Here is a 22,729-nt window from a genome sequence, read left to right as displayed (position 1 = left end):
GTACTGGTTTTGGGTCTTGAACTGAGAGACTAGGAGCTGTCCCTGAGCTTTTTGCTCAAGGCCAGTGCTGTACTACTTGAGCCAGAGCTCCACTTCTGGCTTTTTGGTGGCTAGAGTCTCATAGACTTTCCTGCCCAGGCAGGCTTGGAACAGTGATCCTCAAATCTACACCTGAGTAGCTAGGCTTATAGGTGTGAGCTACCAGTGCTCGGCTTTGACATTGCTTTTGACACTATGACACTGCCAGCTTTCTTCAGTATATGCAAGGAAACAAATTTACAAAGTGCTTACTCAGGAGAGGCTTTTCTGGAGTTGTGAAAAGAACAGCAAGGTCACTCACTAGTGAGGAGAAAGAGACAGAAGGCAGTAAGAGCTGAGAGAGGGAGAAAGGGAGGAGGAGGAGGAGATGGAGTGGGAACAGGAAATGGGGAGGGAGGAGGAGAGTGGGAGAAGGAAAAGGAGAGAGGGAGAAAGGGTGAGGAGGAGGGAGGGAGAAGAGGGAGGGAAGGAGAGAGAAAGAGAATGTGGATAGAAGTAGTAGGGTTGGAAACATGTGAGAGGAATCAGCAGAGGGCCCAAGGAGGCAGTGTAACCATCCTGCTAGCTGCAGTGCGGGACAGGCTACTCCCGTGGAAATGCTTAGCTTCATCCAATGTCTGAGACACAAAAACAACATTAAGAGAGGACTAGATTTGCCTTCTTGAAAAATACCTAAAGCAAGAATACCTAAAGCAGAATAGAAAGGTTTTATATAGGTAAGTGGTAAATACATGGAATTAAGTTGTTCTATAGTTTTCTGTAGGTTTGAAACCACTAAGAGCCAACAGGAGCAGATAAATGAAACTCTGGAAATGGGGTGATTCAAGAGAGCAGATTGAGGAGGGAGTAAGTCTGAGGAATAATCAGGAGGGACACGTCTAGTTTCCTGTAGGGATAAAGATGGGAGGTTACATAAAGGCACAGTAGGAAGCAGGGCTGAACTCAGGTCTGATGGCCACAGTTCTCTTAAGACTATTAAGGAAGACAAAATGACCACCAAGATGATTATTTCAGAAAGCTAGAGCTCCCTCAATTACAGCCAGTCATTCTAAGCCAAATGCAGGTAGGGCTCTTTGTAGCAGGACTAGAGCATATATGCATTAAAATAGTGCTTATGGTAAACTGCTAGGGCATATATATTGAACATAAAAACTACAGAAACACATTCTATTGAGATATCTGTGGCTTGTAGATGCTGCTAAGTAATTCCTATGTCAAAATCTTTTTTTTTTTTTGGCGGTTGTGGGGCTTGAACTCTGGGCCTAGGCGCTGTCCCTCAGCTCTTCAGCTCAAGGCGAGCGCTCTACTACTTGAGCTACAGCACCACTTCCAGTTTTCTGGTGGTTTATTGGAGATAGGAGTCTCACAGTCTCTCCTGCCCCGGCTGTCTTTGAACCACGATCCTCAGATCTCAGCCTCCTGAGTAGCTAGGATTACAGGCGTGAGCCACTGGCACCCGGCCCTATGTCAAAATCTTAACATAATTCCATAACAACTTTATCTAGCTGAAATTAGCTTCTTTTTTCTTAGAATATATATTGGTCTAGCATGAGATTAAAGTACATAAATTAGATATTAATTTGCAAAGCATTTGAGACTTAAGTAAATGAATTTCAGATTTCTACTATATCTAAACAAAAACACCCAACAATGTCCTATACAGGCCTGAGAAGAATAAGGAAAGAAACAAAGGGAAATTATTATTCAATAAGTAGCCCTCAATGCTCCTGTATCTCTTGTACTTGAACAGTTAGGAGTGACAACTATTATATTTGGGGCTGGGAAGGTGGTTCAGTGGTAGAGCGCTTGCCTTGCATGCTAGAGGCCCTGGGTTCAATTCCTCAGCACCACATAAGCAAAAAGAAAAAAGCCGGAAGTGGCGCTGTGGCTCAAGTGGTAGAGTGCTCGCCTTGAGCTGAAGAGCTGAGGGACAGCGCCCAGGCCCAGAGTTCAGGCCCCACGACCGGACCAAAAAAAAGGAGTGACGACTAAGGCATTCAAGTGCTGCTCATAAAATACTTCTATTTGCCATTTCTTGCAAATACACCTTTAAGGGGCCACACCTTCTGAGGAAGCTGGTGCTGTGGATTCTGTGCGGAACACCTAAGCAGACTAAGTACACATTCAATGACTTGTTTTGAGTCCCTTTTTTTGTGGAATTGTTTTATGTATATAGACTTGTTCACTATGAAGGGTTTCAAATATACAGAGGGCTGGGGGATGTAGCTTCAGTGATAGATTGTTGATTTGAACTGCATTCTTCAGATCTCAGCCTTCTGAGTAGCTAGGATTACAGGTGTGAACCACCAGAGCCCAGCAGGAGGACTGTATTTCAAAGCTAGTCCAAACAAAGGTTCACTGAGCCACTCTCCCAACCAATAAAAAGCTGAGTGTGGTGGTGTGTCCCACTACTTGGGAAGCATTAATAGAAGATCATGGTTCAGGTTGGCTTGGGCAAAAAAAAAAAAGTCCCTAAAGCAAAATAAGGGCTAGAGATGTGGCTTAGCAGTAGAGCATCTGCCTGGCAAACATGAGGACAAATTTAAATCCTAGTATTCCCACCCCCTAAAAAAAAAAGAAAAAAGGAAAGAGAGCACTGTCCCTGAGCTGCTTTTTTTTTTGCTCAAAGCTAGCACTCTACCACTTGAGCCACAGTGCCTCTTCTGGCCTTTTCTATTTATGTGGTGCTGAGGAATCAAAGCCAGGGCCACATGCATGCTAGGCAAGCACTCTAGGACTAAGCCATAGTCCCAGCTCAAGAGAAAGGTTTTAAATGAGATATTTAAGTTCTTCTGATCCCTCTTTTATGTGCCTCCTAAGTGCCTTGTTACCTTTAATTTTCTGCTTGTATTCTTCTGGTCGGTGGAGGTACATGGCTGCAGCATCACCATTGAGAGGGTCTATGGGATTAGGATAGGCCAACAACTGGGGCAGGAAGGACTCAAATATATTGGTAAGATCTGGAAAAACAAACAGAAACACTTACTGCCTGGAGACAGACATTCAAGTTCACATAAATTCATTTGAATTCAGCAGTCAACTCTGCTTACCTTCTTAGATACTTGACTACACAGGGATGATTTTCCATAACAGTATGCTTTACTACACATGACTTCCATTACATATTCACACTTCAATACAACTAGATTTCTAAAAATGTGTATTTCATTTGAAGAATTAGATTAAGATATGTCTGATATTTTCTATGAAGGACAATTTTCCCCACTTCTCTTACTTTTGTTGTTGAATTGCTAGGAACTAAATCCAGAGCCTTGTGCATGCTAGGCAAGCACTGTACTATTGAACTATACCAGCCCCATTTTTTCCCCCCGGTTTGAATTCATGTCTTGTGTTCATGCGCGTGCGTGCGTGCGTGTGCGTGTGTGTTTGTGTGTGTGTGTTTGTACTGGGGCTTGAACTCATGGCCTGAGCAAAACTCAGTTTTGCTCAAGGCTAATGCTGTATCAGTGAGCCACTACTCCACTTTCAGCTTTTTGGTAGTTTAACTGGAGATAAGAGTTCCTTGGACTTTCCTGACAGGGCTGACTTTGAACCAAAATCCTCCAATCTCAGCTTCCTGAGTAGCTAGGATTACAGGTGTGAGCCACCAGTGTACCATCTCATTTTTCAAACTGATAATTTGGAAACACTATGTACACTACTAATTAAAATTTATGCCCCAATACTCTACAGCCCCCTGTATTCCTAGAAAATGAGTTCGTGATCTTCTATGACTTTCAAAACCTCCACTCTAAAAAGTATTCAGGTATGAGACCTTAAAATAATTGGATAAATTGTTATAGGACTCAACAGTTAACTTTTGTTTTCATTTCTTTTTTCCTTTGGCTAGTCCTGGAGCTTGAACTCAGAGCAGGGGCACTGTCCTTGATCTGCTTTTGCTCAAGGCTAGCGCTCTACCGCTTGAGCCACAGTGTCACTTCTGGCTTTTTCTGTTTATGTGGTGCTGAGGAATTGAATGCAGGGGTTCATGCATGCTAGTTAAGCACTCTACCACTAAGCCACATTCCCAGCCCTTGTTATTGTTTTTTAAAATTTTATCCCCCCGCCCCCAACATCACTCCCCTCCCACCTCCACAACTATCCTTCCCCCAACTTGTTTTCATTTCTTTTGGGAGACAATCTCATTATGTAGATCAGGTTGGCCTCAAACTCTTTCTTTTGTCTGTCCTGGGGCTTGAACTCTGGGCCTGAGCATTGCTCTTGAGCTCTTCAGCTCAAGGCTAGTGCTCTACCATTTTGAGCTATAGAATAGCACCATTTCTGGTTTTCTGGTGGTTAACTAGAGAACCACAATCCTCAGATCTCAGCCTCCTGAGTAGCTAGGATTACAGGTGGGAGCCACTGGCGACCAGCCAGCTTCAATTCTTTTTTTTTTTTTTTTTTGTCAGTTGTGGGGCCTGAACTCTGGGCCTGGGCGCTGTCCCTCAGCTCTTCAGCTCAAGGCTAGCACTCTACCACTTGAGCCACAGCGCCACTTCCGGTTTTTTTTCTTTTTGCTTATGTGGTGCTGAGGAATCGAACCCAGGGCCTCATGCATGCAAGGCAAGCACTCTACCACTGAGCCACCTTCTCAGCCCAGTCTCAAATTCTTAATCCTTCCTAAATGCTGAGATTGTAGGCATGAAATTTCATTGACAATTTCTTTCCTCCTCCCTCCCCCTCCCCAGAAAACTTACTTCCTCTAAATATGTCTTTTCTCAATTTATATACACTTGAAATATCTCATAAAACATGGCAAGTGAGGCTGAGTATGGTGGCACATATACTTGTGATTCCAGCATTCTGGAGGCTGGGGCAGGAGGCTGGAGCTAGAGGCCAACCTAGGCTACACAGTGAAATAATTTTTCAAAAGATAAATTAAAAAAATAAAAACACTGAAAATTCAAGTTTTTCCCCCTTTAATTTTGGGTGAGTGAATTACTAAGGCAGTGACAGAAACAGTGTTATCCCAGAGGAGACAGGGATAACAGCTGTATTAATATCAATATTAGTAATGACAATGGCAACAGATAATCACTTTAATGGCATTAAAGTACAAGCCAGGTTTTTATAAAAACAAGACAGGTTTTGCTATGTAGGCCAAGCTGCCCTTGAACTCTCATCCTTTGCCTCAGGCCTTTCTAGTGTTGAGATTACAGGTATGTGTACCATGGCCAGTTTTTTTTTTTTTTTTTGGTAGGTTGTGGAGGCTGAACTCTGGGCCTGGGCTCTGTCCCTCAGCTCTTCAGCTCCAGGCTAGAGCCCTACCACTTGAGCCACAGCATCACTTCCAGCCTTTTTCTGCTAATGTGGTGCTGAGGAATCGAACCCAGGGCCTCAAGCATGCAAGGCAAGCACTCTACCACTAAACCACCTTCCCAGCCCCCATGGCCAGTTTAGTCAGGTATTTTTTTTTCTCTCCCTTCTCTCAATGCTGGTGTTTACCACTTGAGACACACTTCTACCACTGACTTTTCTGTGTGTTAACCAGACATAAGAGTTTCACAGACTTGGGCTGGGATGGTGGCTCAGTGGTAGAGTACTTGCCTTGCATGTATGAGGTCTTTTTATTATTATTATTTTTGTCGGTTGTGGGGCCTTAAACTCTGGGCCTGAGCACTGTCCCTCAGCTCTTCAGCTCAAGGCTAGAGCTCTACTACTTGAGCTACAGCACCATTTCCGGTTTTCTGGTTGTTTATTGGAGATAAGTGTTTCACAGACTTTCCTGCCTGGGTTGGCTTTGAAACACCATCCTCCAATCTAAGCCTCCTGAGTAGCTAGGATTACAGGCGTGAGCCACCAGCGCCCAGCTAATGCATGAGGTCTTGGGTTCAATTCCCTAGCACCACATAAATGGGGAAAAAAAGCAGGAAGTGGTGCTGTGGCTCAAGTGGTAGAGCACTAGCCTTGAGCTGAAGAGCTCAGGGACAGTGGAGGCCCTATGACGGACAAAAAAAAAGTTTCACAGACTTCACTGCCTGGACTGGCTTTGAGCTGCAATCTTTAGATCTCAGCTTCTTGAGTAGCTAGGATTACAGGCATGAGCCACTGTCGCCTGACTTGGTCAGGCACTCCTGTCAAACTTGTTACCCCCTCCCCTCATTTTTCTCCTCCTTTCCCTCTCCTCCATTCTCCGCCCAAGTGGTACAGATCATTTCCAACATACTGTCTTGTGTATACCACTGTTGCATTGGCTTCCCTGAAACCTTGTCCTTTGTCTCACCATTCTGTTGTTCCCCTTCCCTTCCCTAATTCAAATAAATGTATATACAATACTAGGATACCAAAATCAAATACAGTGACAACAGGGGATATGCCACAGGGGGAAGAACATACAAAAGAAACAAAAAAATCACGTAGTACATTAAAAGCAGAAAACAATGAAGAAAAACCTCGTGTCCATGTCTTGGAGTTCATTTCACTTAGCATCATCTTATATGGTCATATGTACATAGCTATTGAACTATTCTGCTCATCTGCTAAGATTATCCTAGACATATACCATGGGACCTATATTTCTTTGGGTCTGCTTACTTTAATATGATTTTTCCAAACCTTTTCATTTCCTTACAAATGGGGTGGTGTCATTCTTTCTTGATCAATTCATCTACTGAGGGGCATCTGGGTTGGTTCCATATTTTAGCTATGGTGAATAATGCTGTGATAAACATAGTTACGCTGGTAGCTTTAGTGTGGTCTTGTTTGTGATCTTCTGAGTAAATGCCCAGAAGTAGGACTGCTGGGTCATAGGGGAGCTCTATGTGGAGTCTTTTGAGGAAACTCTATACTGCTTTCCAGAGTGGTTGAACAAGTTTACATTCCCACCAACAGTGCAGTAGTGTTCCCATTACAGGAGGAATAGGAGAAAGTCTAGGGCTCCTTGGCACAGGCTGAATTTTCTTAATAAAGACCCAGATACACAACAAATCAAAGAAAGGTTGGACAAATGGGATTGCATTAAACTACAGAGCTTTTGCATGGCAAAGGACATAGCTAGCAAGATCAATAGAAAGCCCAAGGATTGGTAGAAGATCTTCACTAGCCATGTAACAGACAAGGGACTCATATCTAAAATATACTTGGAACTCAAAAAATTAAATCCCCCAAAATCAGATCCTCAAAGAAACAACTGCTTCATTAACAAGTGGGCTAAAGAGAGACTTCTCTGAAGAGGAAATAAGAATGGCCAATAAACACATTAAGAAATGCTCAACTTCTCTGGCCATAAAGAAATGCAAATCAAAACATTGAGATTCCACTTCAGACACTCTGATCAGGTACTCTGAAGCACTTAGTTCAAGCATTTAAATTTACTGTAACATATGGTATGGGTAACCATTACTATCTCCATCTTTTTTTGTGCTGGTCCTGGGGCTTGAACTCAGGGCCTAGGAGCTGTACCTGGAGCTTTCTTGTGCTTGAGGCTAGTGCTCTACCACAGGAGCCACTACTTTACTTTTAGCTTTCTGATGATTAATTGGAGATAAATCTCATGGACTTTCTTGCCCGGGATGGCTTCAAACCATGATCTTCAGATCTCAGCCTTCTAATTAGCTAGGATTACAGCCATGGGTTACTGGTGCCTGGCTTTCAGTCTTCATTTTACATGTAAAGAAACTAAGGTACAAGCCGGCGCTGGTGGCTAACGCCTATAATCCTAGCTACTCAGGAGGCTGAGATCTGAGGATCTCGGTTCAAAGCCAGCCTGGGCAGGAGAGACCGTGAGACTCCTATCTCCAATAAACCACCAGAAAACCGGAAGTGGCGCTGTAGCTCAAGTGGTAGAGCGTTTGCCTTGAGCTGAAGAGCTGAGGGACAGCGCCCAGGCCCAGAGTTCAAGCCCCATGACCGACAAAAAAAAAAAAAAGAAACTAAGATACAGAGGTTAAAGTAATTTGCCCAAGAAGCTGGATTTCAAACCTGGGCTTCTTCATTATGCTGTCAACTTTCATGATGGGGCAAGTGCCCCATACATGCAGCACAATTGTATACCCTATTGTCAGGGAAGCTAAAGCATGATCTAGGGTAAGCCTTCCCCTCCCTAAAGCTGCCCTTTCTCATAAGCTCAAGGCCAGCTGGATGAGCTTTAAGGAGAGGCTGTCTAGGCCTCTATGGCTCGTTACAGAGGCAGTGTGTTGAGTGACTCAACACTAGAAGAGGTCCTTACTGTTCATACATGCTTGCTCACAGAGGATGTGAGGGTGTTTCCTGTTTTTATTATAGGTGTTGCTCAAAAGGATTAGTTACTGAATGCTCCTACCAAACAACAAGAACCTTAAAAAATGGAAGTATAGTTTTTGTTCTTTTTAAGTAATGTTCAGAGGTGCTTCGAAGCTAGAGAAATAGTACAGATAATAGAAGTGTCCCGTGTTCCAGAAAGAGATCTTACATCTTTTCCTACTAGTAAGTTTCCTCAAGCTACTAATAAGTCACTTTCCTTATGCTTGTTCTAAACAAATAAAAACACTGAACTATTGGGTCTTCCTGTTTCTGTGTCTTGCTGCATTAACACACCTTTGATCTATTTCTACAGATGTGCTGAGTCACCTCTACAAAATGGAAAAGTCCAGAGTGGTGTTGGGTAGAGAACAGCTGCTTACAGGCCAGGAAGTTCTGGCTCTGGCCCTTTAGAGCAATGAGGCATTCCTCAAAATCACCAGCACAGTCATGACTAAGCAAGAGTCCCACCAAAAGGAGCTGCTCTCACATGTACTTCGAGAAAATCTTCTGTCTAGATGAAGATGTGAGGCTATAGAAATAGCAAGGATATAGCCCTGAGCATGGACATGGCCCTAAGGTATTCAATCCCTAGCCCCACAGTAAGAAAGAGGGAGGAAGGGAAGGATGGAAGATAAGAAGGAATAGGAAAGGGAAGGAAAAGGAAGGGAAGGAAAAGGAAGGGAAAAGAAGGAATGGAAGGAGGAGGGAGGAAAGGGGAAGGGAGGGGAGAAAGAAGGTATGAAGATAGAAAGGAAAGAAGGAAGGAAAAAAGGGAGGAAGGAAAAAAAGGAAGATAGAAAGGGAAGTCTTGATACTGCAGAGGCTCTACCTACTTGAGTTGCTTTCCCTGACCAATTCACCTCTTTTCTGCACTCTGTGATCACTACCACCACCATCTTCTATTGGAGAAACAGTATTCCAAACCATAGGCAGCGAGAGGTGAATCCATTTTAGCGGCATTTAAGGCTGTTTTAGAGGAGAATAGGTGGGGCAGATATCACCTAAAATATTGTGGATAGCTGGCAGAGCAAATTCCATTAGGCTGCACTGTCACCTCATTGCTGAACAATAGATGAAAACCTAAAAGACCATAAGCCTAATCTCAGGCTTTCTACTGACTTGCTCTTTAACTGGGGCAGGTATCTTCCTCTTTGCATTTCAACTTCTTCATCTGCAAAAAGAGAAGTATAACACAGCTGTTCCTTATCAGGAAGAATTACACACCACTAAAAATTATTATAAAAGAAAACTTCAGCCAGGTGCCAGTGGCTCATGCCTGTAATTCTAGCTATTCAGGAAGCTAAGCTCTAAGGATAATGGTTCATAGCCAACCCAGGGCAAGAAAGTCCATGAGACTCTTATCTCCAATTAATCCAATTAGCCACTCAAGTAGTAGAGTACTAGCTTTAAGCAAAAAGCACTTGGGACAGTGGCCAGACTCTGAGTTCAAGCCCCAGGACTAGAAGAAGAAGAAGAAGAAAAAAAGATGGTCCATACTTTAAAGGAGAAAACACAGCAGGAGATCATATTATTTCATGTTTTATTTTTGGTTATTTCATGAACCAATGATGACAAGTTATTTCTTTCTCCTCTATTTCCTTTGAACATCACAGTAGAAAACTCTGTACAATATGCTGCTTTCTCCAGGTTCAAATTCTATACATGCTTAAAGCTGGGGACACAATCCACCCCTACTCTACCAGAAACTACAGTTAGCAAGCAGGGATCTGAGGGAGTTTTACTTGCACTGTCTTCATGCTCTTCAGATTTCACATTGAAAATAAACAAATGCTATACCACAAAAAAATACCTCATCATATAATATAGCCATGGCCAGGTGTCAAGAACCACTACAGGCACCCCACCTAATCTATTGCTGTCCACTACACTTGTTCCTGACAATCAACAAGGCTTGAGCCTTTTTTGGGGGGGGTGGGGACAGTCCTGGGGCCTGAATTCGGGGCCAGAGCACTACCCTTGAGCTTTTGCACTGGAGGCTCTCTACCACTAGAGCCACAGCTCCATGATCAGCTTTTTTGGTAATTAATTGGAGATAAGAATTTCATGGACTGAGCTGGGAAGGTGGCTCAGTGGTAGAGCGCTTGCCTTGCATTCATGAGGCCTGGGTTCAATTCCTCAGCACCACATAAGCAAAAAGAAAAAAGCCAGAAGTGGTGCTGTGGCTCAAGTGGTAGAGCGCTTGCCTTGAGCTGAAGAGCTGAGGGACAGCGCCCAGGCCCAGAGTTCAGGCCCACGACTGGACCCCCCCAAAAAATAAAATAAAAAAATAAAAGTCAGCTGTTGGGCCAGGCACCTGTAATCCTAGCTACTCAGGAGGCTGAGATCTGAGGATCGAGGTTCAAAGCCAGCCAAGGCAAGAAAGTTTGTGAGACTCTTATCTACTATAAACCACTCAAAAAACGAAGTGGCACTATGGTTCAAGTGGTAGAGCACTAGCCTTGAGCTGGAGAGCTGAGGGACAGTGCCCAGGCTCATAGTTCAAGCCCCATGACTGACTCACACACACACACACACACACACACACACACACACACACACATGCACATGCACACAAAGTTAGCTATTGGAGGGCCGACACTGTTCAAAAGGAAATGTTCTCTACCTGAATAAAGTAACTGTAACCCCTCTGTATATCACCCTTACAATAAGTTAGCTATATACACATTCACTCTGAGAAGCCTATCATCTTGTAATTTTAAAGGAATAAGTCTATGCTGATAACTACCAAATCATTATAATTGGTTCTTTATGTTTCTAATTTTATCAGACTGGACGTGCCTCAAATTACTTTTCTGAAAATTCATTCTCTTCTCCTAATACAAAGGGTAGTCTGACTATAACATTCTGGCCCCTTGGTCTACAAACCTCTGGAAGGAATCTGGTTGGACTTCCTTTCCATACTCCATGTACTCAGCTCTTAAACTCTTAACTGCCTCCAGCTGTGTGTGGTGGAGCTCCTGCCTGTAATCTCAAATATTCAGGAGGGAGGTGTAAACTGGATTGCACTTTTGAGGCCAGACCAGGAGTAAGTGAGCAGAACCCCTTTCAACTAACAGCTGGGTGTGGTGGTGCACTTCTATGGTCCCTCCTATGAAGGAGGGAGGAAGGGAGAGGCAGGAGGGCTGGGATCTAAGACCAGCACCAGGCAAAAAGAAAAAAAAAAACCCAAAAAGTAAGTCTCTAGCTCCTCTTCTACTTCCCCGGTCATGACTGTCAAGATGGACATGTCATTTTAGCTCTGGATCAGGACAGCTACTTCCTGGATGGTCTCCAAGGCTCTAAACTCCACCTCTGTAACCAGAGAAAACTTCCTTAAAACAAATGATCACTCAGGTGATTTCTCATAAAGAGCGACTTCTTTTGCTCTCCTTCAAATTGTCCTACTCTTGGTACTAAGCAAACTTGAATTCATTTCACAGAGGGGAGCTCTGTGGGACTCTTGGCTGCCCAAGATGAAAACTACAGAGACAGCCACTACACTCTCTGGTGTATAATTCAGTAAGCAGGGCTGAAAGAGGAGAAAGGAAACCCTATTCTCAACTAGAGAGGAAAAAGTTGTACAAAAATCTAGGACATCGATTCTTGTGGTCTAGAACTAGTGATTTCTTCTGTGAAAGGAAAATTTTTTCCTTGGATTTCTGGTCAGAATAGTTGAAACTGTAAGTAGTTGTAAGTTGGGATCACCCGGGAATTTCAACTGTATGCTTCATGCCCTTGACCATGAGAAAACCAGCCACTGATCTTTCTAAATCTCATAAGTTGACTTTTGCCTATCTTATGACAAACTATTGAATCCATCATCAACTGCTAAACACATCATGAATTTACAATGTATGTTCAGAATAAAGCCAATTATAAAATTTCTTAAATTATTGTCAAATTATAAAATTTGACAATTTTGAGGGAGGAATACCTACTGTATCTGTATGTGTGTGCTGTGTTCGCATGAATATCAAATTTTGGGGGGTAAGTTGAAATAAGAAGAACAAGATTGCCATATCTATTTTGGTTTGATAATTTTGGGATAATTAAAAAAATCATTTCACAGCTCCTAAGAAATTGGAATAATAAGTCGGGCGCTGGTGGCTCATGCCTGTAATTCTAGCTACTCAGGAGGCTGAGATCTGAGGATCGAGGTTCAAAACCACTAGTAAACCGGAAGTGGTGCTGTGGCTCAAGTGGTAGAGTGCTCGCCTTGAGCTGAAGAGCTGAGGGACAGCATTCAGGCCCAGAGTTCAAGCCCCATAACCAACAAGAATAATAATGCTTTTGAGTTTGTGACTTTTTGCCTTAGTTACAAGTATGAGTATTATAAAGCAATGAAATTCTAGCAAAAAAGGAAAAGTGGTCAAAAACTTATTCCGTCAACCGAAGAATGCTACAGTACAAATAACAAAGGGCCCTAAAAGATAGAATGAAACAGGCAGACTTCAAAAAAGAAATGTTCTAAAGATTAAAAGTAACATTGTCTACAATAATTGATGTGAACTATCCTCAATGACACAGTGGTCTTATCTTGCTGTTGTGAGGGCATACACAGGTGGCAGAGCTGTCCACCACAAAGGCTTCCTGTGTGGCACAGGCTACTCTGGCCATAGGTTTGCCATGCCACACTCTGTGAATGCTAACATGCCATTGCCAACTGTAAAGATAAAACTCAAGAATGCCTGCACTTAGAGTATGAACTAGAAAAGATGGGGAAGGACAATGGCAGGAGTGACATTGCTCTAGATACATTATTCATACTCTGACATGTTCAATTGAGACTCATTCAAACTACTCTTTTTTTGTCGGTTGTGGGGCTTGAACTCTGGGCTTGGGCGCTGTCCCTGTGCTCTTCAGCTCAAGGCGAGCGCTCTACCGCTAGAGCCACAGCACCACTTCCAGTTTTCTAGTGGTTTATTGGAGATAAGAGTCTAACAAACTTTCCTGCCCTGGCTGGCTTTGAACCGGGATCCTCAGATCTCAGCCTCCTGAGTAGCTAGGATTACAGGCGTGAGCCAACAGTGCCCGGCTTCAAACTACTCTTTAAAATAGAATATATATTATTACTTCACTGATAGGGTCTGATACGCAGTTAAAATACATAAAATGTCAAAGTCATAACTCATATATGTTCATGTTAGCCTGTAGAATCTTTTTCCGGTTTTTCTCTTTTTGCTTATGTGGTGCTGAGAACCAAACCCAGGGCCTCATGTATGCAAGGCAAGCACTCTACCACTTAGCCACCTTCCCAGCCCAGTCTGTAGAATCTTTTAAGATAAAATGTCTTAACATAGACAAAACTGAACAGACCAAAACATTTCCCTTTCAACTCTCAAAGAAAAAAAAAAAAAAAGCTGGGTGCTGGTGGCTCACTTCTGTAATCCTACCTACTCAGGAAGCTGAGATCCATGGATCGCAGTTCAAAGCCAGCCCAAGCAGGAGAGGCCATGAGACTCTCATCTCCAATAAACCACTCAGAAACCTGGAAGTGGCACTGTGGCTCAGGTGGTAGAGTGTTTGCCTTGGGCTGAAGAGCTAAGGGAAAGCACGCAGTCTGAGTTCAAGTCCCACGAGTAACAACAACAACAAAAATCCAGTAGCTGGTGGTTCACGCCTATAATCGTAGATCAGGAGGTTGAGATCTGAGGATCTTGGTTCAAAGCCAGCCCGAGCAGGAAAGTCTGTAAGACCCTGATCACTAATAAATCACCAGAAAACCTTAAGTGGCGCTGTGGCTCAAGTGGTAGAGCACTAGCCTTGAGTTGAAAAGCTCAGGGACAGTGCCCAGGCCCAGAGTTCAAGCCCCATGACCAACCAAACCAATCCAAACCAAACAAAACAATAACAACAACAACAACAAAAAAGAAGAAGGTAGAACTACTGGCAGGAATTAAATAGTCAAACACCAGAAGAACTTTTGTCATATACATGACATTTAACTCATCTTACTTCGTGAGAGCAGTTTGGCTTTAATAAGTGTTCTAAGCTTTGAAATTGGAATTCTGTGGTCTGTGTAAAAGGGTAATGTCAAAGATGCAGAATTCTAAAACCCAGAGACCAGCAGATGTGCTTTGCTAAGTGATGATCACCAGCTTACCAACTTAGAGTGATTACAGAATAGAGACTTGTTTTAAAACATTTCAAACTACAGCTACAACATTCTAGCTACAAAAAACATTTGCTATTTATTGCTTAATTGTGGCCCCTCTCCCCCAATGTATTTAAACTGCAGAGATGTGCAGAAGAAAGTGCAGGTTTCTATATAGATTAGAATGAAGAAAACAGTTCTTGTTCATAAAAACTATTGTTCATTACCTTGTCAATCTCAAAATACATCTCACCTTACCAAGGTGGTTTTAGAGGTCATTCTAGTTTAAACTTTGCAAGACCTTGCTTACATGAAGAGACTGAAAGCTAGAACATGGTAATAGGTTTTGTTATTAACTTTCCTGAAATGAGGACAGTTAATGTGTAATTAGCTAGTCATGTATTCTTGAGATTATACTAAAACTTGTTCTTAAGGTTTTTAATTTCTAGGCAATAATTTAGTTGTCATTAATGTCAGAGAAGATTTAATAAGAGATAACTTCACACAATTATGAGCCAAGTCTCTACACATGGGGCAGAATTTATCTGTACATTATAATCTCTCTAACATACACACACACAAGAAAAAAATTAAGGTGACATGTCCACATAATCAAGAATAAACCTTGGTTCCCAAGCCATAACAGAACTTGCTATGGCTGTCTTTTTGGGCCATTTCCTGGCTGGCTGGCTGGCTGATGTTCTTCAATTCACAAAATGTGGACTATTTCATGGTTCTAATGGTGATTGCCAGTGAAGATGGTACTCAAAATGAAATTTTCTAAATTGTTAATAAAATCCATTTTCTGTGATAAACATTTAAAATTTGGAGCCACATAATAATACCACTTCAGAAGATTCCCAAGATTAAAGAAGTTCATTATGGAGTAAGCTAAGTAATATCAATGCTAGCAAATCCAAAATCAGTTTGTGTGTATGTGGTGGTGATGTGGTACTGAGGCTTGAACTCAAGTCCTTAATGCTCAGGCTCAGCTTGCTTGCTCACAGTTGGCATTCTACCACTCAGGCAGGCTTCAAATAGTCTTCTTTCTTTCTTTTTTTTTTTTTTTGGGTCCGGTCGTGGGGCCTGAACTCTGGGCCTGGGCGCTGTCCCTCAACTCTTCAGCTCAAGGCTAGTGCTCTACCACTTGAGCCACAGCGCCACTTCCGGCTTTTTTCTTTTTGCTTATGTGGTGCTGAGGAATCGAACCCAGGGCCTTGAGCATGCAAGGCAACTGCTCTACCGCTGAGCCACCTTCCCAGCCCTCTTATTTCTTTTTTTATACATGACTGATGACATTATTCCTATGCATTAGCTCTACCCGACTTCTACCTATAAACCTCACTATACCCAGGTGCTCCAGAGGTAGAGTTATGCCTTGATTCTAATATAGATGGATCACTATTCAGTTGAGACTCAAGGCATAACTCTACCTCTGGAGCACCTGGGTATAGTGAGGTTTATAGGTAGAAGTTGGGTAGAAAGATTCATAGGCTACTTGGCTGAAAAGGGCATAGCAAACAAACTTATGTTTTACATTTTTTTTCTAAATGCCTGATAAAATTAGCTTCATCTTGCAGAATCTCCAAGTTCTTAACACATTCCTTCTGTCAGATTCAATGTCATTTGTCTTTTATTTAAGCACCAGCTGACTCCAGGAAAAGTGTTATCACAAATGTTGATTTTTCTCCTTAATAAAGTAACAGGTCTGGCTAATCCACTGGTTACCAATCCTAAGAATTGTAAACTGCCCAATTGTATATGAAAAATCTTCCACTTCACTTGTCTACTAGTTAATTTACAGTGTGTATAATGTACCAGTTAGTAGTTCAGGATCAATACAATGAAGATTAGAGAAACATATTTGAGGGGTCAAGCATGCAATAAGGCTATAAGGCAGTGAAGTGCCTCAGCTCTAGCTACACTTGAGCCACATCTCTATTTTCAGCTTTTTGCTAATTGGGAGTCTTACAGATTTTTCTGCCTGAGCTGGCTTCAAACTGCAATCCTTAGGTCTCAGCCTCCTAAGTAGCTAATATTATAGGCATGAGATACCAGCATTGGGCTTTTTTTTTTTTTGGTTGGTCATGGGCCTTGAACTCTGGGCCTGGGCACTGTCCCTCAGCTCTTCAGCTCAAGGCAAGCACTCTACCACTTGAGCCACAGCACTACTTCCAGTTTTCTGGTGGTTTATTGGAGGTAGGAGTTTCACAGACTTTCCTGTCAGGGCTGGCTTTGAACCGAGATCCTCAGATCTCAGCCTCCTGAGTAGCTAGGATTACAGGCGTGAGCCACCAGCACCCAGCTTTGGGCATGTGTTTTTTTAGGCGATAAAAGTATCACATAATGATATACTAAAAATTAAACACCTTAAGTGGGTGATTTATAGGTTTCTAAATTTTATTTCATACACAAAAAATCTTGTTCTGAGACATGAGTTACTTGGGAATCAGCAAACCTGTTCTAAAAAGCTTTCTAGTCAGTGGTAAAATACTTAGTGAAACTAAAGTCCAATTTACTTCACTGTAATTGGAATCAGCTTGCAGTATTTTGATATGTACATTTAAAAAATGTGAATGCAGTGTAAGAAAACATCATTACATCAAATATTCCAGGCAGCCTGCCATGAAACACACTTTACTTAAAACAATCTTAAAAAGGGACTACTCATTTAATCAATTGCTAAGTGTATGTTTTCGCTTGTTGCCTTACCTCCTTACAAGGCACTGTCTTCCTAAAACAGTATTGTGGTTTTGGGCATGTTTAATTCACTCATTACTGTACACCAAGCACTATAGAGTAAGAGTGTGTGTGTGTGTGTGTGTGTGTCCGTTCATTCATTCCTTTCTGTCCAGCACTCTCTATTGAGTGAGTGTGTGTGTGTGTGTGTGTGTGTGTAAGACCATTCACTCATTACTGTACATCAAGCACTATACAGTGAGTGTGTGTATATGTACAAGACCAAGAAGGTCATTGAATTTACAATCCAACAAGACAAGTAATAAGCAAATAAAAATGTAACCGCTTTTAAGAGTTTTTTGTTTTTGTCTGAGACTGGGACTCAGACTCAGTATTTGATACTTTACATTTCATTGGCAGGCACCCTACCACCTGAGCCACACATTTTCTAAGTTTAAAATAGAAAAGTAAAAAATGAGGTGAAAGAGGTGGCTAAGAGGCTTCTATGAAGAAGTGGGTGAAAAAGAAATACTTTTTGGGGCTAGGAAGGTGGCTCAGTGGTAGAGCGCTTGCCTTGCATGCATGAGGCCCTGGGTTCTATTCCTCAGCACCACATAAGCAGAAAAGGCCAGAAGTGGCGCTGTGGCTCAAGTGGTAGAGTGCTAGCCTTGAGCTGAAGAGCTGAGGGACAGTGCCCAGGCCCAGAGTTCAGGTCCCACGACTGGACCCAAAAAAAAGAAAGAAATACTTTTTGAATGGGAGGATCAAGCAGGGAGGGGGGGAGGAGAGAGAGAAGCCTAAACTGTGTGCTGCTGGTGACCAACCATCCTTTGATTCTCATTCACCAACCTAATACAAAGATGTCTGGCAAAGGTGACTTTCAGATGTTGGATGGAATAAGATGTCTTATCTACCCCTGACTGTTAAAAGGTTTCATTAATTCTTCAACTGAAGTCACTCCTGGGAAAGATCAGCTTTAAGTGTTTTTTTTTTGTTGTTGTTGGTAATGGGGTTTGAACTCTGGGCTTGGGCGCTATCCCTGCGCTCTTCAGCTCAAGGCGAGAGCTCTACCTCTTGAGCCATAGCACCACTTCTGGTTTTCTAGTGGAGATAAGAGTCTCACGGACTTTTCTGCCCAGGCTGGCTTTCAACCGTGATCCTCAGATCTCAACCTCCTTAGTAGCTAGGATCACAGGTGTGAGCCACCAGCACCGGGCCAAATGATCTTTTTTTTTTTTTCCATGTGCCCTTTTAGCTAACTGACAAATGAAAGGTACTTCATTATAAGTCCTAGAACCTGGGTTGAGGTAGAGTACACAAAGCCTTGAGATCAAACCCCAGTAGGGGGAGGGGGACAACCACCGCAGGATTTAAAGACAAATCAGACATATGCCAGACAGCACAAATACAAGTATAAACAACAAATACAAGCTATAAAGAAAAAGTGGGCCATAAGCGAGATCACCACCAACTGAGGAAGTTTCACGAGGTAGAGGCAGCAGAGCATGTATTATCTATGAACCTAAGGATTTGCACATGTGGGTAAGAATAAAGATTTGTTGCATCCCTAATTAACTTAACTTAAAAATTTTTAGCTCCACAACCAGATTAAAAGTTCAAGAAGAGAAGACTTGATATTGGCCATACCCTTCTGTAATATTTAACATCACACAAAGTATTTTTCAGACATGGGTCATTCATTTGCTGATTTATAATAAGAAATGAATTAGAAATTACAGCACTGAAGGAAGGTTACAATACTCTTTGCTTTATAAGGAGTTTTTAATCTTTGAAAAAAATGACTTTTGGAACCTTTTACTCCATCATTCATCTAATTTCAGAGGGATACTCCTAAGAGTTTTTCTAAAACTAAATGAATATATGCATAAATATATATACACAATGAGCTTCTGAATACACACAAACATTTTGAATAATTGTTTGTCTTTTGACATACACCATAATATTGCAATTAAGTTCAAAATATTTTAAGTTTGTTTTGCCAAGTTGAAGATTATACTTTTTAGAGAAAACATTTTATCATTGCTCAAATTTTCCCGTGCAGTCCCTCAAAATCCCTTCCCAATATAAAATTCAAATACAGCATCTTAAACCACAGAAGAAAAGCCAAATAACCTTTTTTAGACAGTGTCTCAACATCTCTAAAAAATTCCATGGCCAAACTCACCATAGAGAGCTGTCCAAGTTTGATTAATTACATCTAGACACACAGTTCCTGACCTGAAACAGATGAAAAGAATGACATTTTAAAAAAAGAGTTAACAAGTTAGTTGCATGTATCTGGCAACTAATTTTATTCATAAAGAAAAACAATTTTAATACTTAAAAATTTGTTGGAAAATAAGATGAGAAGTATTATTTACAGGCTCTTAAATGTTTCATTTACAGATAGAAAAGGAAAAATAGCAACTTTACAATGAAAAAACCCAAAAACAGAAAACATCTGAATCAGGTCATTGGAATTAAGGTCAGAAAGATACTATTCTACCAAGAGTAAACTGTGTGTTTGTGAACATATGTTAAATCTAACAGATAAAGCCAAAGCAAAGGAAAATTCTATATTCTTTAAAAATATCAACCTTAGCAGGGTACCAATGTCTACTGACTACTAAGGAGGCTAAGATCTGAGGATCCTAGTTCAAAGCCAATCTGAGCAGGAAAATCTGTGGGACTCATCTCCAATCAGCCATCAAAAAATAGAGCTGTGCCTCAAGTGGTAGAGTGAGTGCTAGCCTTTGCTCAGGGACAAGCACCTAAGCCCTGGGGCTTTAAGCTCCAGGACCAGCACCAAAAAAAAAAAAAAAAAAAGAAGTCAATTTTACAAGATAAAGGTTGAATAAAGAATTGTTCCAGATTAATGTAATTTAAGAAAAACCAGACAACTAAATGCAACATGTGATTCTGGATTGAATTCTTTCCTAAAAGGAAAAAAAGAAGTGCTGAAATATAGTGGTAGAATAGATAAAAAATTACTACAGTCAAATTCCCAGATCTAACAACTTCACTGTGGTTATCTCAAAGAATATACCTGTTAGAATGACTGATAACAAAGGAATATTAAGGGATACTACGTATATATGCAACCTATTGATACAAAGTTCAGAAAAACCTCACACACAAATTGTGTAAAGGATAGCAAAATTGAATGCCATGAAAAGTAAAAACTCAGTCCAAATATCATGTATTTTATTTAATTTTTAAATAATCATGTATTTTAAACACTGGAATCATTTAAAAATATTGCTAAATAAGATACAATATAAGGATAAGATTCATTAACTGAAATGAAGCTGGTGAAGTTAATCACCCATATTTGCCTTTCTTGTAAGGACTAAGAAATACTTTAAGGGCTGAAAAGAACAAATTTGAATCCTGAAAACAGATCTGAGTTTTTTTAAACAATAAGAACTGAGATATAAATATTATAAATGTTAGGTGGACACTGATAATGAATGACCTGGTCACAAAAATAGAAGTAATAACAACAACAACAATAATACCAAGCAAACCCAAACAAAAAAAAACTTATGCAGAGTAATAGCTGAAGTATAATTTAGTAGTTTAGATTTTATAGTGTCAAGAGCATTCATCCAGGCCTATGTTCCTTTCCATAAAACCTCAAAGGACAACAAAGGGCTGTTTTGTTTAAAAAGGAGAAGAAAAAAAGGAAAGAAGGAAGGAGGCAGAGAGGGAGGGAGATAAGGGGAAAAAGAATGGAGGGAAGGAGAGAAATTGAGAGAGGAAGGGAAGGTAGAGGGAAAGGGAAAGAGAGGGAAACAGGGATGAATTCTAAGTGTAGCAGCTGTTAAAACTTCAATTTTTAAATAGTTACTTACGCTTCATCAATGTTGGGATGGAAAATTTTATTCATGAATCCTGTAAAAAGAGATGTTAATTAGCAGCCAAAAGTATCCAGGAACAATGAGTTTTCAAGCATGTCAGGACTGGGAATAGTTCAGTTTTGAAAAAGGTGATAATATTTGTAACCCATTACTTTTAACCTTAGATCTTTGGCTATGTAATTATTAAGACAGTATCTTCATGGAATCAAGAGGTTTTTTTTTTCTTTGTTGATATTTTCTTTTCTTTTTGTCTAGTTTGCTCAGTTTATCTGTCTCTGGGAGGATAGATAGGGTACAGAAATGGAGGGAAAAAAGGGTGAACAAATGAAACAATGGTACTCACTAGACACCATGTTGAAAATGAACTATCCAACTTGTGAGTGGGAATAGGAGGGAAAAACTGGGAAGGGGTGACATTGTCCAAAAATAAATGTACTTTTGGGCTGGGAAGGTGGCTCAGTGGTAGAGCACTTGCCTTGCAAAAATAAATGTACTTTTTACTTGACTTATGTAACAATAACACTTCTGTACATAACCCTTATAATAACAAAAAAAGATTAAGTTCTCCTTATGGCTCCAATAAACTAAAATATTTAAGGGTTATTAATAAACAAGCAAACATTAGGAACAATACAACTCTTTATAAAGCAATTGTTTCTTGAGCTATGAAAGAAACTGTCAAAAGAGAACTTTTTTTTTTTTGGTCCGGTCGTAGGGCCTGAACTCTGGCCTGGCCGCTGTCCCTCAGCTCTTCAGCTCAAGGCTAGCACTCTACCACTTGAGCCCCAGCACCACTTCCAGCTTTTTTCTTTTTGCTTATGTGGTGCTGAGGAATCGAACCAGGGCCTCAGGCATGCAAGTCAAGCGCTCTACCACTGAGCCACCTTCCCAGCCCCAGTAACTTCATTCTTAACTTCCCCTTCCAATAGTTTTATTGTTCAAGCTCTAAAATGTAAGGTTCTGCCTTTGAACTTCTCCTTCTGAAGCTCTTTACTGGTATTGTTTGGCCACAGGATGTGTGGAACATGAATGAAATGGCTGAAATGCTAGAGGAACACTTCTAAACCACAAAGGATTTCATAACAACAGTGGCCAAAGTATTTCCTTTAATTTTAGTTTACTCATGCAAGGAAACCAAGTTTTGATTAAAATTGAGGCAACCAAGAATTAAGACAAGGAGTTAAAAATAAATTCTCTAGGATAGCTATATTTGTCAAAGATTTAGGTTTTTTGATATATCCTTAGAAAAACAATACAGACTTAAAAAATATATTGCTATTTAAATCCAAGGAGAAATGTATTTTCTAGCTTAAAATCGGTGTGTGTATACATACATACATATATATGTATGTATGTATACACACACCCACACACATATATACAACTGACTGAAGTAGATTGACCCACTGTCAATCACTTGTTTCCTTATTTAGGACTTGTTTGTGTCCCACACTTCTCAAGTTACTTACTTACAACTCCATCTTCCCTTGCTCCATCCCCACAGGTTCTCCTTCTTTCACTCAAAATATACTGTTCAACACCTGCACAGTAGGCACAAGCTGAGCATCAGTGGCTCATGCCTGTTAGCTACTCAAGAGGCTGATATCTGAGGATCTTGGTTTGAAGCCAGTTCAGGCAGGGAAGTCCATAGGACTCCAATCTCTAGTTAACCACCAAAAAATGGAAGTAGAAGTGTGGCAAGTGGTAGAGTGTTAGCCTTGAACAAAGAAAGCTCAGGGCCAGTGCCTAGGCCTTGAGTTCAAGCAGCACAAAAAGAAGGAAGGAAGGAAGGAAGGAAGGAAGGAAGGAAGGAAGGAAGGAAGGAAGGAAGGAA

General features: G+C 41.1%; 1 protein-coding gene across 1 annotated transcript in view; it reads right to left on the bottom strand.

The window, feature by feature from the left end:
- Positions 1–22,729, bottom strand: part of Ube2h (ubiquitin-conjugating enzyme E2H) — a 93,179-nt gene that overhangs the window by 5,239 nt on the left and 65,211 nt on the right. The window contains exons 4-6 of the mRNA XM_013036425.1: positions 20,890–20,929; positions 19,221–19,273; positions 2,871–2,999 (exon numbers count right to left, since the gene is read on the bottom strand). Coding sequence (XP_012891879.1) covers positions 2,871–2,999; positions 19,221–19,273; positions 20,890–20,929 — 222 coding nt within the window. The remainder of the gene's footprint in view (positions 1–2,870; positions 3,000–19,220; positions 19,274–20,889; positions 20,930–22,729) is intronic.

This window comes from Dipodomys ordii, unplaced genomic scaffold (genome assembly GCF_000151885.1).
Source record: "Dipodomys ordii isolate 6190 unplaced genomic scaffold, Dord_2.0 Scaffold285, whole genome shotgun sequence".
NCBI classification, from domain to species: domain Eukaryota; kingdom Metazoa; phylum Chordata; class Mammalia; order Rodentia; family Heteromyidae; genus Dipodomys; species Dipodomys ordii.
This window is presented reverse-complemented; position numbering and strand designations above follow the sequence as displayed.